The sequence below is a fragment of the Capsicum annuum genome, chromosome 9, assembly GCF_002878395.1.
Source record: "Capsicum annuum cultivar UCD-10X-F1 chromosome 9, UCD10Xv1.1, whole genome shotgun sequence".
NCBI lineage: Eukaryota > Viridiplantae > Streptophyta > Magnoliopsida > Solanales > Solanaceae > Capsicum > Capsicum annuum.
This window is the reverse complement of record NC_061119.1, coordinates 93,950,131-93,969,946: the sequence shown is the minus strand read 5'-3', so window position 1 is coordinate 93,969,946 and position 19,816 is coordinate 93,950,131. Positions and strand designations below refer to the sequence as shown.

Below are 19,816 nucleotides of genomic sequence, written 5' to 3'. Positions count from 1 at the left end.
AAGCTCACCAAAATAATATACAACCAAATGGATTTGAGATAAACACCAATTGGCACTATTTCATGAACTTATATTCTACATATTATAAATGTTTGGCTCTTTCAGTAGAACTTTGTGGAGGGTTGGTTCTCGACTTATTTTCTACTACTTTTAATTTTGTAGAATTTCATTAGCTTTATCAAGATTAATGGACATTCTAAATCATCTCTATAGGATGGATCGAAAGTTGCGAGTGACTAAAGATATTATTTTTTATTGGTTCAATTTTGTTGTGGAATATTGAATGTTAGATTATCTATAGCAAAGCTTGCTGCTGATTTTGTCAATAATTTTTTCTTCATTTGTTTTTCAGTCGACATCTTGAAATTATATTTCTATTACTTCTCTTCTCTGAATAATAACTAAAATATGCCTTCAACAACTACCTTATTAGAACAAGGACCTCAAGATTAGATTATGGAAATACAAAAGAGAATAGAGATGAAATCTATAATTATAAATAACGACAAAGATATTCAAAGTCAGAAGCTTCAATCATCCAAAGCTCAAAATCTAGAACAAGTATGCATTACGAGTCTGTAATTTATCATTTTGTACTATTTTCTGAGCTCTGCTGATGCATTGAATGAATGCCTTCAACAACTACCGTATTATAATAATGATCACTAACTATTTAAAACTTGCATAAGGGTATATAATATTTAATTTGTTTCACCCTATCAATCATATTGTGACTAAGATTTTGTAACACCCTAAATTTTGGTTCTTGGAAAATTCCCTGGCCTTTGAGCTTACTGCCCAACCTACGACTCACTATACGAGTCGTAAGGTCTCTATATGGGTCTTAAGAATCCCAATCATAGCCAGACCAGTATTCTAGCATGAAGTTTCCACTGCGACTACAACTAGGGGTCACGTGTCATAATTACTCTATATGAGTCGTAATGTACGAATCATAGGGTGACCAGTGTATTACCTAAATGCTTTTGTCTTGGTTACGACTAGGACCCTACAAGTCATAGGTTCTCTTGATGAGCCATGTGGTGTGAGTCGTAGGGTCAACAGATATAGGTCCCTTAGCTACTATCTAGGCTACGACTCATAGTGATAAGTCGTAGTGAGTCTTTACGAGTGGTATAGTGATCCATAGTCGCTGACGATAATTTTTTAGCTTTTAATTAAGGGAACTTTGGATATTTTTATCTTTCCCCACTTAAGACCCATGGCCATAAAACACCCTTGGGGCATTATTTTAAACACTTGTTAGTCATAAACACTCTCCCAAACTATCTCCAATCACTAAAGCAAGAACAAGCTAAGGTTTCAAGAAATTGGCATCTAGAGCTTTCAAAGGTTGATTTCCCTCTGTAAATCTTGATATCTCAGGCATTTTAATTTTTCTCAAATCTTATTTTATGAAAAGCATGTGTTTTAAATGATTTTTTTAGTTTTTTGAGAAAACTAAAAATCTAATTAATTTAAATACTCCAATGAAATTTATCTGGGTTTGAAAACTAAAAATAATCACTACATATTATTAACACTTGAATATTAAAAAAAATACATATCTAATAAAAAATTTATTATTGCACGAAATGCGGCCGATTTCAAAATACATCAATATTTATCCATGTAAAATACATCATTGAAAAATAATATCAAAACTCTAAAATAAAAGTTTTGTGTTAATAATTATATATGAAAGATAAAATATACGATTCTATGAATATTTAGTACTATTTTTAGGAATACTATAGTTTTTAACAAAAAATTCTAGCGGTACTGTGAGATACTTCTCTCTCTATGTGGTCATTGTTTTATGATGTTTACATGTGTACTTTACTACAAATCATACATTCAACATTCATTAATAATAATGTCCCTTCAATCACCATCTTATTCAATTGATAGAAGTTTGAATGCTTGCTAGAAGAGTTGTATTTACACGAATATTCAGGTCTATTTATTTTTTTAATGTGTCATTTAACCATGATTCACCACTCAGTTAGTATGATTATTAAATTGGTTCTCTAAAAATAAAATTAGCATATTCCAAATCATTTCATTAAGCTTTTTCAAAGTGCAGCTCAACTAGACTAAATCCATGAGGTGACATTTTTGAAAACTCAAGGCAACATGGATGTTGATATTGTATTTTTAGATAGTTAATGTCTATATATTTTTGATAAATATATTGTCAAATTAGAAGTATCAAGTGCTAAATTCTTTCTGTTGTTGTTTACTTATTTCAGTATCAGACTACTCATATTGCTTTAATAGAACCTCAAAATCAGATTGTGAAAATATAGAAAGAATAGAGATGAAATTTACAATCATAAATAATGACAACGATATTGAAAGTTTGAAACTTCAATCATCTAAAGCTTAAAATCTACAATAAGTATGCATTAAGAGTCTATCATTTGTCATTTTGTACTTTCTTCCAAGCTTTGTTGATTCATTGACTGAATTCCTTCAAGAACTACCATATTATAAGAAGTATCACTAACTATTTGAAACTTACACAAGGGTATATAATATTAAATTTGTATCACCCTATCAATCATGTTTGGACTAAGATGTTCTGTTGGCTTTTTTCCAGGCTTTACTCTCCAAGTGTTTTTGTTGGATAGATTTATCAGTACTTTTAAAACTAATTTTGTTTGAATTGACTTTCTCCCAAATTACAGCACTTGATCTTTCTTTCATAAGAAAAATAACATCATCAAAAATGTCCTTGATCTTATGTCTAACCTGAAGTTGTGACAGAGTAAATTTACACTGTTTAGGATCATTATGTATAATGTAGATACCTCGAATTATTCTTAAACGAATTTCTTGCTTCATACATAGGCATTAGAGATTAAGGTCTCCACAAGTTCCATGTTTTATGCAGTTCTTGACAGCAATTACCTATTCAAATAAAGGAAATTTTGACTAATACATATTTATATTCGAATAATTTAATTTATTAACTTATTTATTTAACAAGTTCATCTTTAAATAAGATCTTTGGCTCAAAAGTTTTCTACCACATCCACTGATGTACAAGTGACAGAAAGGCCTAATGTTATAGCAGTCTGATAGAGGAGATGCTTTTAAGAAGCTTTCGTGTTGCCTTGCTTTAGTTTCCACTAAGTATTATCAAATACACATCTACTATAATGGGAATGAAATAAAATCGCATTTATACTTATACTTTATTTCTATAATTACTAGAATAGAGGACATGTTTTGCACGTGTGTCTCACGTCAATCAATAAAACTACGCAAAATCATAAAAATAATAGTTGATTCAAAATAAATATTGTACTCATCTATTTGCGCGCATAATATAGTTTGACAAAAATCAAGCGACTGAACATTTGAATTTTCTCTTGGGAATCTTATACTAATGTTTTAGTATCACACACCATTAACATAATTTCTTTTAGAACAATTAATTACATACAACAATAAAATTGATATCTTTTTTCGGACAAAGCTATAGATTTCAAAACAATACGTGCAATTTATATAGAATCTACATTTGTATATAAACAAACACTACGTCACCTTCAAAAGCTTTCACAAGACAATAAACAAACACTTGTGAGATAATTTTTCTATTTTTCTCTTACCATATATCTTAGGACTTATTGTTACTAACCAACACTATCGTGCACAAAATTTGAGATGTTGAGGAAGTTTTCAAATAGAATTTCTTTTTTAAAGTGATATAAATAAAAGTTCATCGACACATAAATCACTTATTATATATAAGCAAGATACAATGCAAAAAAATCTATCATTACCTCTAAAGTAACATGTTATATTAGTAGTTAGTACATCGGAATAAACAAAAGGTTTAGGATATTACTACCTTCTTTCTTGGTATCAGAATTCTCTAAGCAACTTCAAATCTTTATCCAGCTTTACCAGTAACTAATTTCTCGCGAAGAACATGTGTATGTCCAACTACTTCTATAAATTAATCAGTTTGACATTACATATCACTGCATCAAATAAGAACTAGATGTACAAATAGTTTATCACATATCAAAAATAAAAAGGGTTCAAGAAAATTCATAAATTATTACAAAAAAGACAATATTATAAATTTTAAATACTTAAAAGACACTAAATTGTGATTCAGTGGATGTGTTTTTCGTTGACTTTGTTTCCTATTTTAAAGATTCATTTTCCTCAAAAATGAAAAATAATGACAATAATAATTCTCACTTTCATCTATTAAAAGAGTTGATTTTTCATTATTTCTTACATATTGTAGAAAAATAAATATTGAACAGGGATAGATACAAAAACATAAGTGATGTGTGAGCCTATGCTAACACATTTAAAGCTTTTAACTCTAAATAATTGCAAAGTCTTGAGTAACTTTAGTCATTTTTGATTAGTTTACTTTGATTTTGCAGTATAAGTAGAGAAAAAGGGGAACCACAAATGAAGGAAGCAAAAAGCATGAAATCAGAAGCAAATAAAGAACAAAGTGTGGCTGACGACATCCATGACACATCGTCAGCCTAGTGATAGGCTATCAAGGATGCCGTAAACCTTAACCAGAGAATGAGATTTGCTGTAATGTTGTGACGGCATGTCGAGATAAGGCACCAAAGTTGTGATAAGGCGTTAGGATCACCGTCAACCTTAGGCAGAAATTCTCAAAATGGAAGAGGAGCTGACGACATCCATGATGCGTCGTCAGACTCCTGATAGGACGTCATTGTCGCCGTCAACCTGAGACAGCAAAAGCCAAAATTAAAGAGAATCTGACGACGTCCGTGATAGGTCGTCAAACTCCTGATAGGCCGTCATGAGCACTATCATCTATTTCGAAGAAAATCTGAACTTTAATTTTATTTTCTTATTTAGGGTTAACTATTTAAACCCTTGTTATAGGTTTTTTTTATTCATTTGATCATTATCAATCGACATACCCCATAAGATAGAATATAAGACTTTTCTCTCTCTCTCTGTAAATTAATATTTCAGTGTTTTCTTTGTGATTCAATTACAAGTTCACTTTTGATTTCCTTCATTATTCTAAGTTAATCTTCTCAATTATGAATTCAATTTGTATGCTTATTTTTTGCATCATGAGTGGCTGAACACCCTTAACCTGGATTATGGGATCTAGGGTTAGGTCATGATAGGGTGGTAATTAATTACTCAAGGTTTAATAGGTGTTAGAATTTCTTGGTAATTCTGAGATTAGAATTTATGTCTGTTGGTTGCAAACAATAGGCGTACCTACTTTGGCTTGCTTGAGAAAGAAATCATAAACAGCAGGAAGTAAATTATTAATAGGGACTCAGAAAGGCTTCGTTCAACATTGTAACAAGGTTGATTAACCTAAGGTAAAATCTGGATAGTGAGTTATGATTCCCTAAGTCTGAGAGGATTAGGAAATTAGACACTCGAATAGGTTGAGATACATTTGAGAATATCATCGATAAAGATAGTTGTTCATCCTAACCACCGTGAGAACCTTGAGTTAATGGTAGCATCTGTCATGTTCTATAAGCCCTAGTGAACATAATCCTGGTTATCTCATAAAATCTTGATTGAAAAACACTAAAATTAAAGTGACCAAAAATTATTTGCTAATCTCCAAAACCCCCCATTTTATCTTTTTATATCATTTATTTGAATTTAACTTGTAGCTTTAGTTTCAAAATAGTTTAATTGCCACTCACATTGTTCCCTGTGGGATTCAACCCCAACCTAGTTGGGTTTTATATTGACAACAAGCGTTTACACTCATTCAAGAGTGTAATTTAAGCGTTATCAAAAATGGCGTCGTTGCCGGAGAACAATTTGGTGTATTGAGTTGGTTTGGAATTTTAGCCTACTAGCTTGAATTCAAACTTGTAAATATTTGTTTTTTGTTTTCTTTTATTTCTTGTGTTTGGTAGATTTTTATTTTAGTTTACTTATTAATATGGCATCGTGGAATGAACATGAGCTTGGTGGTTGGAAATCTTATCTTGATGATCCATGTCTATATTATGATGGACCTCACTTTTGGCAAGATTGTAGATATGCTCTCCGAAGAGAGATGTGTGCACAATCTCCATCCTACCGGGAGTATGATTGTTCTTTATATGGTGGTCGATATGGACATTGGAGTGATTGCCCAAATGCCCCCTTCCTCCTATTATGCTAACCTAAATTCTAGTTATTCTTATAAGTTTGATAGGTCTTGTGGTCAAGAAAATAAAGAACGAAGCACCGTTAAGAGTGGCATTGAAGCTATGTTTCAATAAATGTTGGACCTCCAGAAAGAAACATATGATACGTATGTGATATGTATCCTGATATGAAGCCGATCATTCATGAGGAGATGGATATAGAGGTCAATTATTCAAAGCATTTTTCTATATTATGTTTAGATGATATCTTGTCTGTGGAATCATTTAACCTAATGGAACAGTGTGAAGATAAGGAGCAAGAATCCTATACTGATGATGAGTTTGATGTTGATCTTCAATTGGAGATTTCCCAACCAACCGAACCATTCATGAACGAAGATGCCAAAGATAAGTAAATGGTACTAGAATTGAAAGAAGAAATCAAGAACAATCCTTGTGAAGACTCTAGTCCATTTCGGGGTAAAGATACTAATAGAGATGCTACTCCAGAATTAAGAGTCAGTCCTCATTCGAACTACTTTTCAACATTATGCTTAGTGGATGTGAAAAAAGTCGAACCACCCAAGCAAATGATGAATTTTGAAAATGAGGAGAAAAATTCTTACATTTTGGAGTTTATCTTTCCAAAAGGGTATACTTCAAGCCCAGTCTTGAAGGCTAAGAATCTTAAAGATCGATATCCATTTAGTGGCTTTTTAAGATCCTCATCGTTGCCCAATGAGCCCACACAAAATTTTGATGCAAAATTGGGCAAGCGGTTCAAGTCTTCAAAGTGGAGTGATATAACATTCCTTATCATGCCCTCATATTGACCAATGGACCTAAAAGATGTAAAGATCAAAAGATGGGCCGACAATTTAAATCGTCAAAGTGGAGGGATAAAGGATGATTGGATGTTATCGTGTCGCGACACTAAATTAGGTGCTTTTTGGGAAGCAACCCAAGGTATTTTGTTGTTTGTATTCATATTATGTGATTGACATCAGATCTTCACACCCATGGTGCCACAGGTGTATTTCTAACTCTCTTGTTTTGGTTTGATGCATTGGGGACATTGTATGATTTTAAGTTAAGGGTGTTGAGGCTACTTGTGGGTGTTGATGTCCTCCTGGGGTTTTTGTTGCCATGCCTCTTTTCCCTGGAGTCTTGTTTCTAGTAGACCCGGCATGTTTAGGCGTATTGCGCTTGTTTTGTGATGTGTTGTAATTGACTAGGAAAAATACAAGTAACTAAGGCAGTTAACTTATTTTTGTGATTTTTGAGCACCTCTCCATTGGTCTGATATATTACTATGTGAATTGCATCCATTTGTGACCACGGTGTAGCTTTTTGTGGCATTAGTCTTGCAACTGGATAACCTTTGTTAAACAAGTGCATGAACCAGATAAGTAGTGATATATGAGATACTTATATGCCTTGTGTGTGTAAGGTCTTACTCAGTTCTCGTTGTGTGTTGAATCTAGAACTTTCCCTGTTAGTCTAGCCATGATCATAGGATAGGAGTTAGGAAAAGATCATAGGCCATTTTTTTATTTTAGCCTACTTTAGCCAAAATAACCTTCCCTATGTGCATAATATCTCTTGATCCCTGTTTTGAGCCTAATTAGCCTATTTCTTTCTACGACATCTCTCACCTTCCCATTTACATCACAATGAACCTATTTTGGTCCTGGTCCTCCTTGGATACTGTGCACCTTGACTTAGGCAAATAGCCTAAGTTGAGGGTAGCTATCATAGGGGTGTGTGATACAAAATGAGTATGAAGAGAGGAAGAATAAAAGAAAAGAATAAAAAGTTAGGTGCGGTGAAAAAGGAATAAGAAATAAAAAAGTTGTGTAAAAGCTGATAAAAAGATAATGTGATAATTGAAAAGACCACATCCATCTTGAGCATGTGTGATCAATAAAAAAAAGGAGAAAAGAAGGTTGGGAGTTGAAACCCCAAGAGTTTAGTATAGTGTCAAGGAGGCATAGTCACTCTGAAATATCCATGAATATCATACCAGCCCTAGCCTACATTACAAGCTTAAAAAAAGCCCTATAGTGATCCTAACTGACCTGTCTGACGACTTGGGTACTGACTATAAAGGCAAGCCTATGGCATTTGATGCGTAATGTTAGAACTTCGTTCTGAGAGTGAGTTTTGTGTTTATCCCTGTGTTTATGTATGTAAGTTCTGACATGAGTGAAAAAGAGATTTCTTTATTGTAAGGGTACACTAAGTATGTAGCTAATCACTGCCTTATTTGGATAGTGTGATTTGGGTATGTGCTGGTTTGTTATTGCTAAAATTCTTGCCATATCTTGATCCTCGTGAGTTGCATGGGTGTTTTCAATAATACACACAGTTGCTCTTAATTTGACTAACCTTGGAGATGGTGCATGTATTCTGAACTGATATGAGTAGTTAGCTGTCAACTTGTACTTTGTATAGTCTTGGTTATATTCTGGTTGCTTGAGGACAAGCAATTGTTTAAGTAGAGGGTGTTGATGTGTGAGCCTATACTAACACATTTAAAGTTTTAACTCTAAATAATTGTAAAGTCTTGAGCAACTTTAGTCGTTTTTGATTAGTTTACTTTGATTTTGTAGTATAAGTAGAGAAGAAGGGGAACCACAAATAAAGGAAGCAAAAAGCATGAAATCGGAAGCAAATAAAGAACAAAGTATGGCTGACGACATCCATGACACGTCGTCAGCCTGGTGATAGGCTGTCAAGGATGCCGTCAACCTTAACCAAAGAATGAGATTTGTTGTAACATTTTAACGGCATGTCATGATAAGGCGTCAGAGTTGTGATAAGGCATCAAGATCACCGTCAACCTTAGGCAAAAATTCTCAAAAAGGAAGAGGAGCTAACGACATCCATGATGCGCCATCAGACTCTTAATAGGACGTCATTGTCGCTGTCAGCCTGAGACAGCAAAAGCCAAACTTAAAGAGAATCTGACAACGTCTGTGATAGGTCGTCAAACTCCTGATAGGCCTTCATGAGCGCTATCATCTATTCCGAAGAAAATCTAAACTTTAATTTTATTTTCTTATTTAGGGTTAACTTGGTTTTTTTTATTTATTCGATCATTATCGATTGATATACCCCATAAGATAGAATGTACAACTTTCTCTCTCTCTCTCTCTAAACCAATATTTCAGTGTTTGCTTTGTGATTCAATTACAAGTTCACTTTTGATTTCCTTCATTATTCTAAGTTAATCTTCTCAATTATGAATTCAATTTGTATGCTTATTTCTTGCATCATGAGTGGCTGAACACCCTTAACCTGGATTATGGTATCTAGGGTTAGCTTATGATAAGGTGGTAATTAATTACTCAAGGTTTAATAAGTATTAGGATTTCTTGGTAAGTTTGAGATTAGAATTTATGTATTTTGGTTGCAAACAATAGGCGTACCTACTTTGGTTTGCTTGAGAAAGAAATCATAAATAGTAAGAAGTGAATTATGAACAGGGACTCGAAAAGGCTTCGTTTAATAATCAGCGTTGTAACAAGGTTGATTAACCTGAGGTCAAATATGGGCAGTGAGTTGCAATTCCCTAAGTCCGAGAGGATTAGGAAATTAGACGCTCGAATAGGTCGAGAGACATTTGAGCATATCATCGATAAAGATAGCTTGTCATCCTAACCACCGTGAGAACCTTAAGTTAATGGTAGCATCTGTCATGTTCCGTAAGCCCTAGTGAACATAATCCTGGTTATCTCATAAAATCTTGATTGACAAACACTGAAATTAAAGTGACCAAAAATTATTTGCTAATCTCCAAAAACCCCATTTTATCTTTTTATATCATTTGTTTGAATTTAACTTGTAGCTTTGATTTCAAACTAGTTTAATTGCCACTCACATTGTTCCCTGTGGGATTCGACCCCAACCTAGTTGGGTTTTATATTGACAACGACTGCTTACATCCATTCAAGAGTGTTATTTGAGCGTTATCAATAAGCGATGGCGTCACAAAAGGAGGACCTGTAATCGTACTTCTTGTTCACAAAATGAAAAATATACAATCAATTAACAAATAAAACACAAAATAGATGTAACGACGAAGAAGCAGCCCTAAGTTTCTAGTAAAATTTGATCAAACTATTATTTAACAAGAATTGTAGAAATTATTTTTTTATATAAGGTAAAATTTCAATTGATTTAAAAGTATTAAGTATTATAAGTTTTTGCCAAAATTATACAACTAAACCTTAAAAAGATTATAAATTAAATTAAGTGCAAAATTATTTCACCAAAAATCAAAAGGTCACATTTTTAACAATGACAAAATAATAGACAAATAAAAAACAACGTTTTAACTTTTTAGCACAAATTTTTTCAACAAAGCCAAAAATATAAACAAACAAAAACAACCCCCTTTTTACTAACCAAAAATAAATAGCCGAATTACCTAAAAAGAAAAATGAAATTGGAGACGTATCCTACCCAAATACAAAAAATACTAGCCTTGTGTCTTTCTAATTCTGTTCTTCTATATATTTTTGGAGTGTTTTTTTATTATAGAAATTAATTCTCCTAATACCTCTTATCAAATAGTTTCTTCTACCATATATTTTAGGATTTTTATTTTATTATTAATTAAAAAATATATTTAGAAAATGGAAAATGAAGATTTTGTCTATCAAGAAAATTTTTAATGAAAGGCAAAAAATTCAATTCATTTTTCTATGAATCTTCACACTTTTAATATATTATAAATTATAGATATAGATGTAGATTATAGATTCATTAAGAATATTCCATGATAACCTTTCTTCTATTACAATTATCATCTTCATCAGAACAACATATAATTATATTATCAGACAATATATTGAATGCATAAATAATCAAAGAGAAAATTTATTCAAATACATATACTTAAAAGCACGTGCGAAGCGCGATCATGTTCTCCTGTTATTAGGTAAAGTAAAGTTTCCATGTTACTTTTCTGGATTTATATTGGCTTATTCTTATCGGTCTAATATTTGATAAGTGAGTTATCTACTCACACAATATATTAATTGTGTAAACATCTCAATTCTCATCTTTCACTGTAGCCTGGACTTGGTACACGCCAACCAGGAAAAATATTAAATTTATTGAAGTACATAAATATCTTACCTAAAAAGCTTAATTCATTAAAGATGATAACATTTTTTAATTTACTCAATTATATTTTCAACGAACCTCGTTATATGTGTATTTGATTTTTTTTTATGAATAAGAACGTGAAAATTCTTTTAATAAATAGATGGCGGTGAAATTTGATCATAGAAATTGCATACTCGGTACCATGTTAAGAAATAAAGTTTGACCTAATTGTCAATCTCAAAAAGTAATTTAAGAGGTAAGGATTATATAGAAATTGCATACTTGGTACCATGTTAAAAATAATGCTTGACCTAACTGTCAATCTCAAAAGATAATTTAAGAGGTGACGATTATATTGTAAAGTCACATAAATAGGTCACCTATTCTATACAAGCCGGACATGAAAATCTTCAACAACCCTGCACAACCTAAATTAGACATCTAGAACATGGACAGTAAAAACTGGAGGATCAAGAAACCAAGAATTGGGATGAGCTTAATTATATTCTCAACAAGATGTAAGGATATGATATTTGAGAATTGTCAAATTCATATACAGAGATCATTTTTTTCCTCATTCCACCGATGTAGTACTTAACACTTCGTCTCACATATCATGTGCATATATAACACATGGCCTAACTGAACTCCAAAAACTAAATCATGCAGGGAGAACTATCCAAGTTCATATAAGAAAAACATCTTTTCCCTATCCCACCGATGTAGGACTTAAACACGAGGTTGTGGTGTTCTTCTTTCTTTCCTTCCTGCGGCGCGCTTGTATTATGCAAATCCCTTTTTTTTGGACCAAAACATATAAGGTGATTACTCTTTCAGTGGGCAACTAGCTATCCTACTGTTGATCATGTGAAAAGTAGATTAATATCAACTATAAAGAGATTTATACCTATATTATTATTGTTATTTTATTTTACTAGGAATGGAAGTGGACGTAAGGCCTGCCGGCCCTACCTCAATTTGATCGTGATGTTTAACATTGTTAATAACCACTAGGTTAATACCATCCACTAATAATTTCTAATCTCTATTTAAATAAAATTAAAATATTGAGAAACAAACATAAATTAGTTGAAAGAGAGGCCTCTCTTTCCACATACATACACTAATTCTTGTAGCATTTTCAATCAATTGGCCGAAACTCTTCCAATCTACATTCTTAAACAGAGTAGTTAATTGATCTTTTGCGTACCAAGTTTGAAACACATTCGTACGCGACAAAGGCTCGTCATCTTCCACTATGCATGATCAATAACCAAATAGAGAGATTATATAAATTAATCGTATTAAAAATAATAATAGTCCGACTATATTCTTCATCATATATGATTTGAATCAAGTTAATTAAGAGATCAAGAAGGAGAAGCTATCGCAACCATCTTACTTGAATACATGTCAAAGATTCATCCAGCATATCATCATAGAAAACAGCGAAGCAAACATCATGTTTACAACGACGACCTTGATCGTGAAGATAACAATATTCGTCTTTTTCCTCCTCTTTGTCCAACTCGCGTAATAATAAGTAGGCCACGGGTTAATTGCCCGTATATCTTCACAGTGTGGAAGAAATCCAGTATGAGCTTCCAGGGAACGGATGGATTCACGGTGTTTGATAAGCAAGGCAGATTAGTCTTCCGGGTAGACAACTACACCCGAAGGAAGAATCGGTCCATTGCTAGCCGAGGCAGCAGATCTGGTGGAGTAGTACTCATGGACGCACATGGTAACCCGCTCTTAACATTGAGACCACAGGTACATATGCTTTAATTTTATCCGCATGATCTTCATTTCATCATAGGTAACCTTTTTAGTTTATCAGTAAAATTCACTAAGACACTTGGAACAATGACCTATTGGGCTTGAGTACTCGGGGTACATGATTAATTCATATTAGATACTCGGATACATGTTCGCAAGTGTTTCCACGTAGATAAGTTAACTATATAGAATATGTTACCTCCTTTAATTATATATGTTAACCTCAATAAGCCGTAATCACCTCAGGCATGTTTCCATTGATGTTCATGTGTATTTTTTTCAATTACTGTTGACGTGTATAATTAAATTATAGGAAGTGTCATATTTTATATGATTGCGTAATAGGCACTTGAGAATATGTGCAAAAAAAGGTTCCAAAATTTGAGATGGAAGTGTCTAGGAATACATTGTCATATGTATAGAGGCTAATTTAATTACTGGGAAAAACAATATGTTAATTAAATTGAAATAAGTCATAATTCAAGTATCTAAATGAAATTTACTGATAAACTTAAAAGATTGTCGATATATTCAGCCATAAATCAGTTACGAATTATGTATACATAATCATGCATATATTTGTTAACAGATGAGCGTGTTATTACAATATGACTGGAATGGATATAGAGGAGGGGAAGAAAATGATGGATCCACTGATCTAAACAATTCTACTCCTTTATTCGTTATGAGAAGACCTCCATCATCTCTGCTCACGATGATGGGAATAACTACATCATGCCAGGCTCAAGTATTTGTTGCTGGAGATCAAACTAATGTCATGGGCATGAAAATTAGGAGGACGAGACCAGATTACAGGGTGCAGGGTTCTTTTCGCAGGCGAAATTGCAACATCATAAATTCTGATGGTCATATTGTAGCAAATATATCACGAAAATTAGCTAACGCTACTACTCGCACTACCATTTTGATTAGCGACGACGTTTTTAGCTTGGTGGTACAACCAGGCTTTGAACCTCACATTTTTATGGCTTTTGTTATTATCTTGGATCGCATGTATCCTAACTCATACGCTCCCCTTATTTGTTCTTAATGTAATCAGACTTTCATCTCTAAAATGCCAAGGTTTTTTAAAATAAATAAATAAATAATTTCTATCTTTTGATGTTAATTAACGAACTTGAAGCTTCTTATTTGTATTTCACTTTAATTTCTTCTTGCCTATTTGAAGATGATTTAGGTTAGTCAATTCAATTTGTTGACAAAACCCTTGTGGGAGTTTTGACATATATCCCATAGTATTTTTCTTTTGTTTGTACGTAAAAAATATTAAGGCAGTTCACATGTTGTACGAAATGCTAGTCGCATGGCATTACTCGAAAGAATACAGCTGGTATAATTTTAACTACCATTCTAAAGAAATTATTTTATTTTTATAATGGGTGAGGAACAAGTATGAGTTGGCACTTAAGGAGATTATTTTTAGGAAAAAAATAGTGTGGGGATTAAGAGTGGCAATGGACCGGAATCGGTACTATCGGATCGATTTAAACGGAACCGGTTCTAGTACCGGACAGTCTTTACTGGAGTTTTTCGCCGAACTAGAATACCGGACATTTTTGCTGGTCCGCACTGATCCGTTGTTTACTGATGTGGAACCAGGCTGGGTCAGACCGGACCAGCATCGAATTTGTACTGAAAAAGACGATCAGTTCACGTTTTTTTTAAGTTAAATTATATTATATAATTAACTTATATAATATATTATATTAACTTATATAACTTATAGTATTATATTTTATTAATATAATATATTAATATGACATTTTTTTATTAACTTTTTTTAATAAGTTTAAGTTTAATATATTTTAAAAAGTTTAAAACTTTACCTTAAAAATATATCTTTTAAGTTTAAGTTAATAAATATAATATGTTTTAATATATCATAAACTTAAAAAATATATCTTTAAGTTTAAGTTAATATAATATTTTTTAATAAGTTTAAGAAGTTAAATTATATTTATATAAAGTTATAAAGTTAAAAATTTTCCTAACTTTATAAAGTTAAAAGTATTAAACTTTTTTTCCCATAACTTCAAAGTTACAAATATAATTAAGACATCAAACAAAAGACAAATTTTAAAATACAATTAAGGTGAATAGCCGTTATATTTATTCAAATTTCATGCATTGTACATTAGTTACAAATATTAAAAGAAAATCTAATCTACGCAGACACCTTCTAGGAAGGGTTCTGTTTGAATTAGATCTCTATTCTAAATTCTTATTAATATTTATAACGTCCATAATATTCTAGGCGTAACTTTTCTATTTCTTCAGTGGATAAATTTTTCGAAATTGGTCTTTTTCCGTGTTCCTCCATTGCTTTCATTCCATCATCAGTATTTTCCTAAAAAATTTCATCTATTTCATCTTCAATTTGGGGCGATAATTTTGGGAGCCCAAAATTTCTTTGTTCGACATTGATCCAATCTCTAAATTATATCAAAATCTTCAAATTATCACTTGCTTACGAATATCAATGATCTCTAATTATAAATCTTCCTGAACTAAAAGCTTGCTCCGAAGCAACTGAAGAATCTTGAGTTGATAGCACATCTCGAACCATCCTTGAAAGTTTTGAAAATTTTCTGATACGGGTCTTCCACCAACTACTAGAAAACTGTTTATTATCTGGGAATTTTACCTAGGGAATAATATCACAGGAAATACATGCGGATTTACCTACGAAATTATTAAATTCGTCAATATTAAAATATATTATTACCTGCGAACTATATATTTGCAACAAATTCCACAGGTAAATTTGGCGTCATATTGCGTAAATTTCGTACTTGTGACATTACCTAGGGAAATATATCGGCGAATATTTTATCTCTAGGTAAATCCGCAGGTATATGGACAAATATATATATTTTTTAAATCCGTAGAAAAATCCCAAGTAATTTATCCTACAATTTACTTAGAGATATTTTGGTGAAAATTTATGTAAAGATTTTATTACCTAGGAAATTATTTGAGGATTTTATGATGGGGATTTATTCTTGGGGATTTACCTGCGAAATTATTATCTCTAGGTAAATCCGCAGGTATATGGACAAATATATATATATATATATATATATATATATATATATTAAATCCGTAGAAAAATCCCAGGTAATTTATCCTAAAGATTTACTTAGAGATATTTTGGTGGAAATTTATGAAAAGGATTTTATTACCTGAAAAATTATTTGGGGATTTTATGCTGCGAATTTTACTGGGAATTTATTCTTGGGGATTTACCTGCGAAATTATTACTCACGACATTACTTGGGGAAATGTATCAGCGGATATTTTATCTCTAGGTAAATCCGCAGGTATATGAACAAATATATGTATTTTTTAAATCCATAGAAAAATTCCCAGGTAACTTATCCTACGGATTTATTTAGAGATATTTTGGTGGAAATCTATGTAATGAATTTTATTACCTGAGAAATTATTTGGGAATTTTGTGCTGCAAATTTTTTTGGAGATTTATTCTTGGGGATTTACCTGCAAAATTTTGTACTTGCAACATTATCTGGGGAAATGTATCGGTAGGTATTTTATCTCTAGGTAAATCCACAGTTATATGGATAAATATATATATTTTTTAAATGTATAGAAAAACCTCCAGGTAATTTATTCTAAGAATTTACGTAGAGATATTTTGGTGAAAATTTATGTAATTAATTTTATTACCTGGGAAATTATTTTGAGATTATGTGCTGGGAATTTTGCTGGGGATTTATTCTTGGGGATCTACCTGTAAAATTTCGTACTTGCGACATTACCTGGGGAAATGTATCGGCAGGTATTTTATCTCTTGGTAAATCCGCAGGTATATCGATAAATATATATATATTTGAAATGTATAGGAAAATCCTCAAGTAATTTATTCTACAGATTTACGTAGAGATATTTTGGTGAAAATTTATGTAATGAATTTTATTACCTGTGAAATTATTTTGGGATCATGTGTTGTAAATTTTGCTGGGAATTTATTCTTGGGGATTTACCTGTGAAATTTCGTATTTGAGACATTACCTGGGAAAATGTATCCGCAGGTATTTTATCTCTAGGTAAATCCATACATATATGGATAAATATAATATTTTTTAAATCCATAGGAAAATCCCCAAGTAATTTATCCTATGAATTTACGTAGAGATATTTTAGTGAAAATTTATGTAATGAATTTTATTACTTGGGAAATTATTTTGGAATTTTGTGCTGCGAATTTTGCTGGGGAATTATTCTTGGGGATTTACCTGCTAAATTATTACTTGCGACATTACCTGGGGGATTGTGTTGCTACAAATTTAGCTGAAATTATTTCTTGGGGATTTACCTACTAAATTATTACTTGAAAAATTATTTGGGGATTGTGTTGCCACAAATTTAGCTGAAATTATTTCTTGAGAATTTACGTAAGATTTTTATGACTTGAAGAATAACGGATAAAAGGATAGGAAAAGGATAACGGATTATTGTGACTTGAAATTTATTTTGGTGACTTGAAGAATAACGGATTTTTGCTACAAGTTTAATAGGAAAAGAATAAACATGAAGAATAAAATAATAAAATAAAAAAGAAATTGGACATTAAATCGGTGGACACATATTATCAAGCAAAAGAAGAGTCAATTTCAAATTATTGTTATCGTTGATTTTAAAGTAATATATTATGTGCCAGATTTTTATTTGCAAAATTTATTCATAACTAATCTGAGAATAATTATATTATTTGTTTTACTATTATTATTATTGTATTAATCCTCAACCTTAGTCAATTTAGTTTTTTCTAATTTATTTATTTTCTATCCTGATTTTTCCAATTTATATCAATTTTAGCCTAATTTTATCCAATTAATTACAATCCTAGCCCAAATTATGTCCAATTGAACTTAATTTCAAATTCCATTCAATTGTTCTAAACTTTATGTTATATTAATTGAAATTGAAAAAATATATAAGGGAATTTAATTTATCACTTGTTCTATGAAAGAAAGTTGTTGAGACATTAAGGGGAAGATATTATTCACTTTTTTCCGAAATTTGTTTTCACTTTATAAGATTTAGGGTGTTTGGCCATAGAAATTCCAAAAACAATTCCAAAATTATTTTCTGAAAAGTGTAAACAACTTTTTGTTGTTTTTACTTTTTTCCAATTCCAATTTCAATTTTTATTATTATTTCATATTACTCTAAATTTTTTAATATTACACAAAGCCCATCTTTATTAACTGTAGCTATCCATCCACGAACAACTATGAACAAATTGACATGAACTTTTAAGCTGAAAAATAACAAAATAATATGCGATGAACAAATTGAACAATAGGTAAACAAATGTAATAACAAGTTTACATGTTTACAGCTTCAACGAAAATTCCAAATCAACATAATACAACAAATATTTCAAAACAAGGTATAAAAATACTTTGGGATAAAATTAACACGACATGAGTGCGGCACCGAAAGTGACAAGTTCGAGTAACTTAGGTAAAATATTCTTTTTAGATGTAAATAAATTGCAATGTGGAAGTACAATCCTACGTGGAAGGCGGATATAGTTGTCCCATGATATCACATTTTCCACCTAAATCATCCATTAGATGAATCTAGTTAACTATGTAATCTGAATGAAAATGGATTGTGTTCAAATTGATTTTCAAGCTTTCACCAGCCATTCTGTGTAAAGTTTCCCTTAAAATACAATTAGGAAAATTGAAAAATCGGCACAGAGTTCATCAAAGTAATGTGCAAAGAATTACAGATGAAATGAATATTAATTATAGAGGGGAATCAAGTAAATTAGTTATTTGGGCAATTTTGATAGTTTTTGAAAGGGGGGTGGGGGGCATAAAATTACATTTAAAAAAAACTTTTCAAAAGTCAAAAAAATCTTCCAGAAACACATGGCCAATACAACTCCAAACCAACTTCAACTTCAACTCCAACTCCAACTTAAAAAATTTTTAGTTTTTATGGTCAAACACCTACTTAGAATTTTTGACAACAAAGAAAATATCCTGAAAATAACATGTTATTTCACCTTGACCACCAATAATATAAGTATACTCCCTAAATATCTTTATAAATTAATAATTCTTTAATCAGGATTTTCGGGTTTGAGTCCTGGGGATGAAAAAAATCCCATTTGGAGCGCTACTCCCAGAATGAGCCCTGCAACGCGCGATCCAAATTAGTCGAAGCTTCAATACGGATACCGAACACTAAACATCGGATGGAAAACCAAAAGAAAAACACTTTCTTAGAAAATTATTTTAATTTCTTCTTTCTTAATTTTTGTATATGAAATTTTATATTTGATAACGTCTTTAAATGTACTCTAAGTCACAATAGTTAAACTCATTATATTTACTTTTACCTGTTTCAGTTAATATTTTATGCTCTTCTTAAAATAACATTAATTAAGTGATTATTTACTAATTTATCCTTGTCATTGGTACTTTAAAAATCTACATTAACTATTAAAACTTCATTGAGATTGAGAACTGCTAATTCTAGAACAAGTAAAAAGGAAAAATTATTTTAATATACTTAACAAGTAAAAGGGAACAATATCCCACTTAGACATGATTAATAGTATATATTTCATTAATATACCACTTAAACTTTAAACCATGCTAACAAGTACTTTATCTAAACACACGATTAATAAATATTTCCCAACACATAATTTATTAATTTCATAAATTCCATTCAATTTAACCAAAAAATTTATTAAGTTTTCAAATTTCATCTATACAAAAAAATTG

The 19,816-nt window shown here is 31.4% G+C and overlaps 1 protein-coding gene across 1 annotated transcript; it reads left to right on the top strand.

Annotated features, from left to right (window-relative positions):
• Nucleotides 1-12,352: 12,352 nt before the first annotated feature.
• Nucleotides 12,353-14,142, top strand: LOC107842048 (protein LURP-one-related 5). The gene is made up of 2 exons (XM_016685851.2): nucleotides 12,353-13,019; nucleotides 13,615-14,142. Exons 1-2 carry the CDS (start codon nucleotides 12,657-12,659, stop codon nucleotides 14,074-14,076), a joined length of 825 nt encoding a protein of 274 aa, XP_016541337.1. The 5' UTR covers nucleotides 12,353-12,656; the 3' UTR covers nucleotides 14,077-14,142.
• Nucleotides 14,143-19,816: the final 5,674 nt, after the last annotated feature.

Excerpts from the sequence above, each read along its gene's own strand:
- LOC107842048 (XM_016685851.2), top strand. The coding sequence starts at position 12,657 with ATGTCAAAGATTCATCCAGCATATCATCATAGAAAACAGCGAAGCAAA. Across the intron at positions 13,020-13,614 it reads TCTTAACATTGAGACCACAG|ATGAGCGTGTTATTACAATA; the intron begins GTACATATGCTT and ends ATTTGTTAACAG.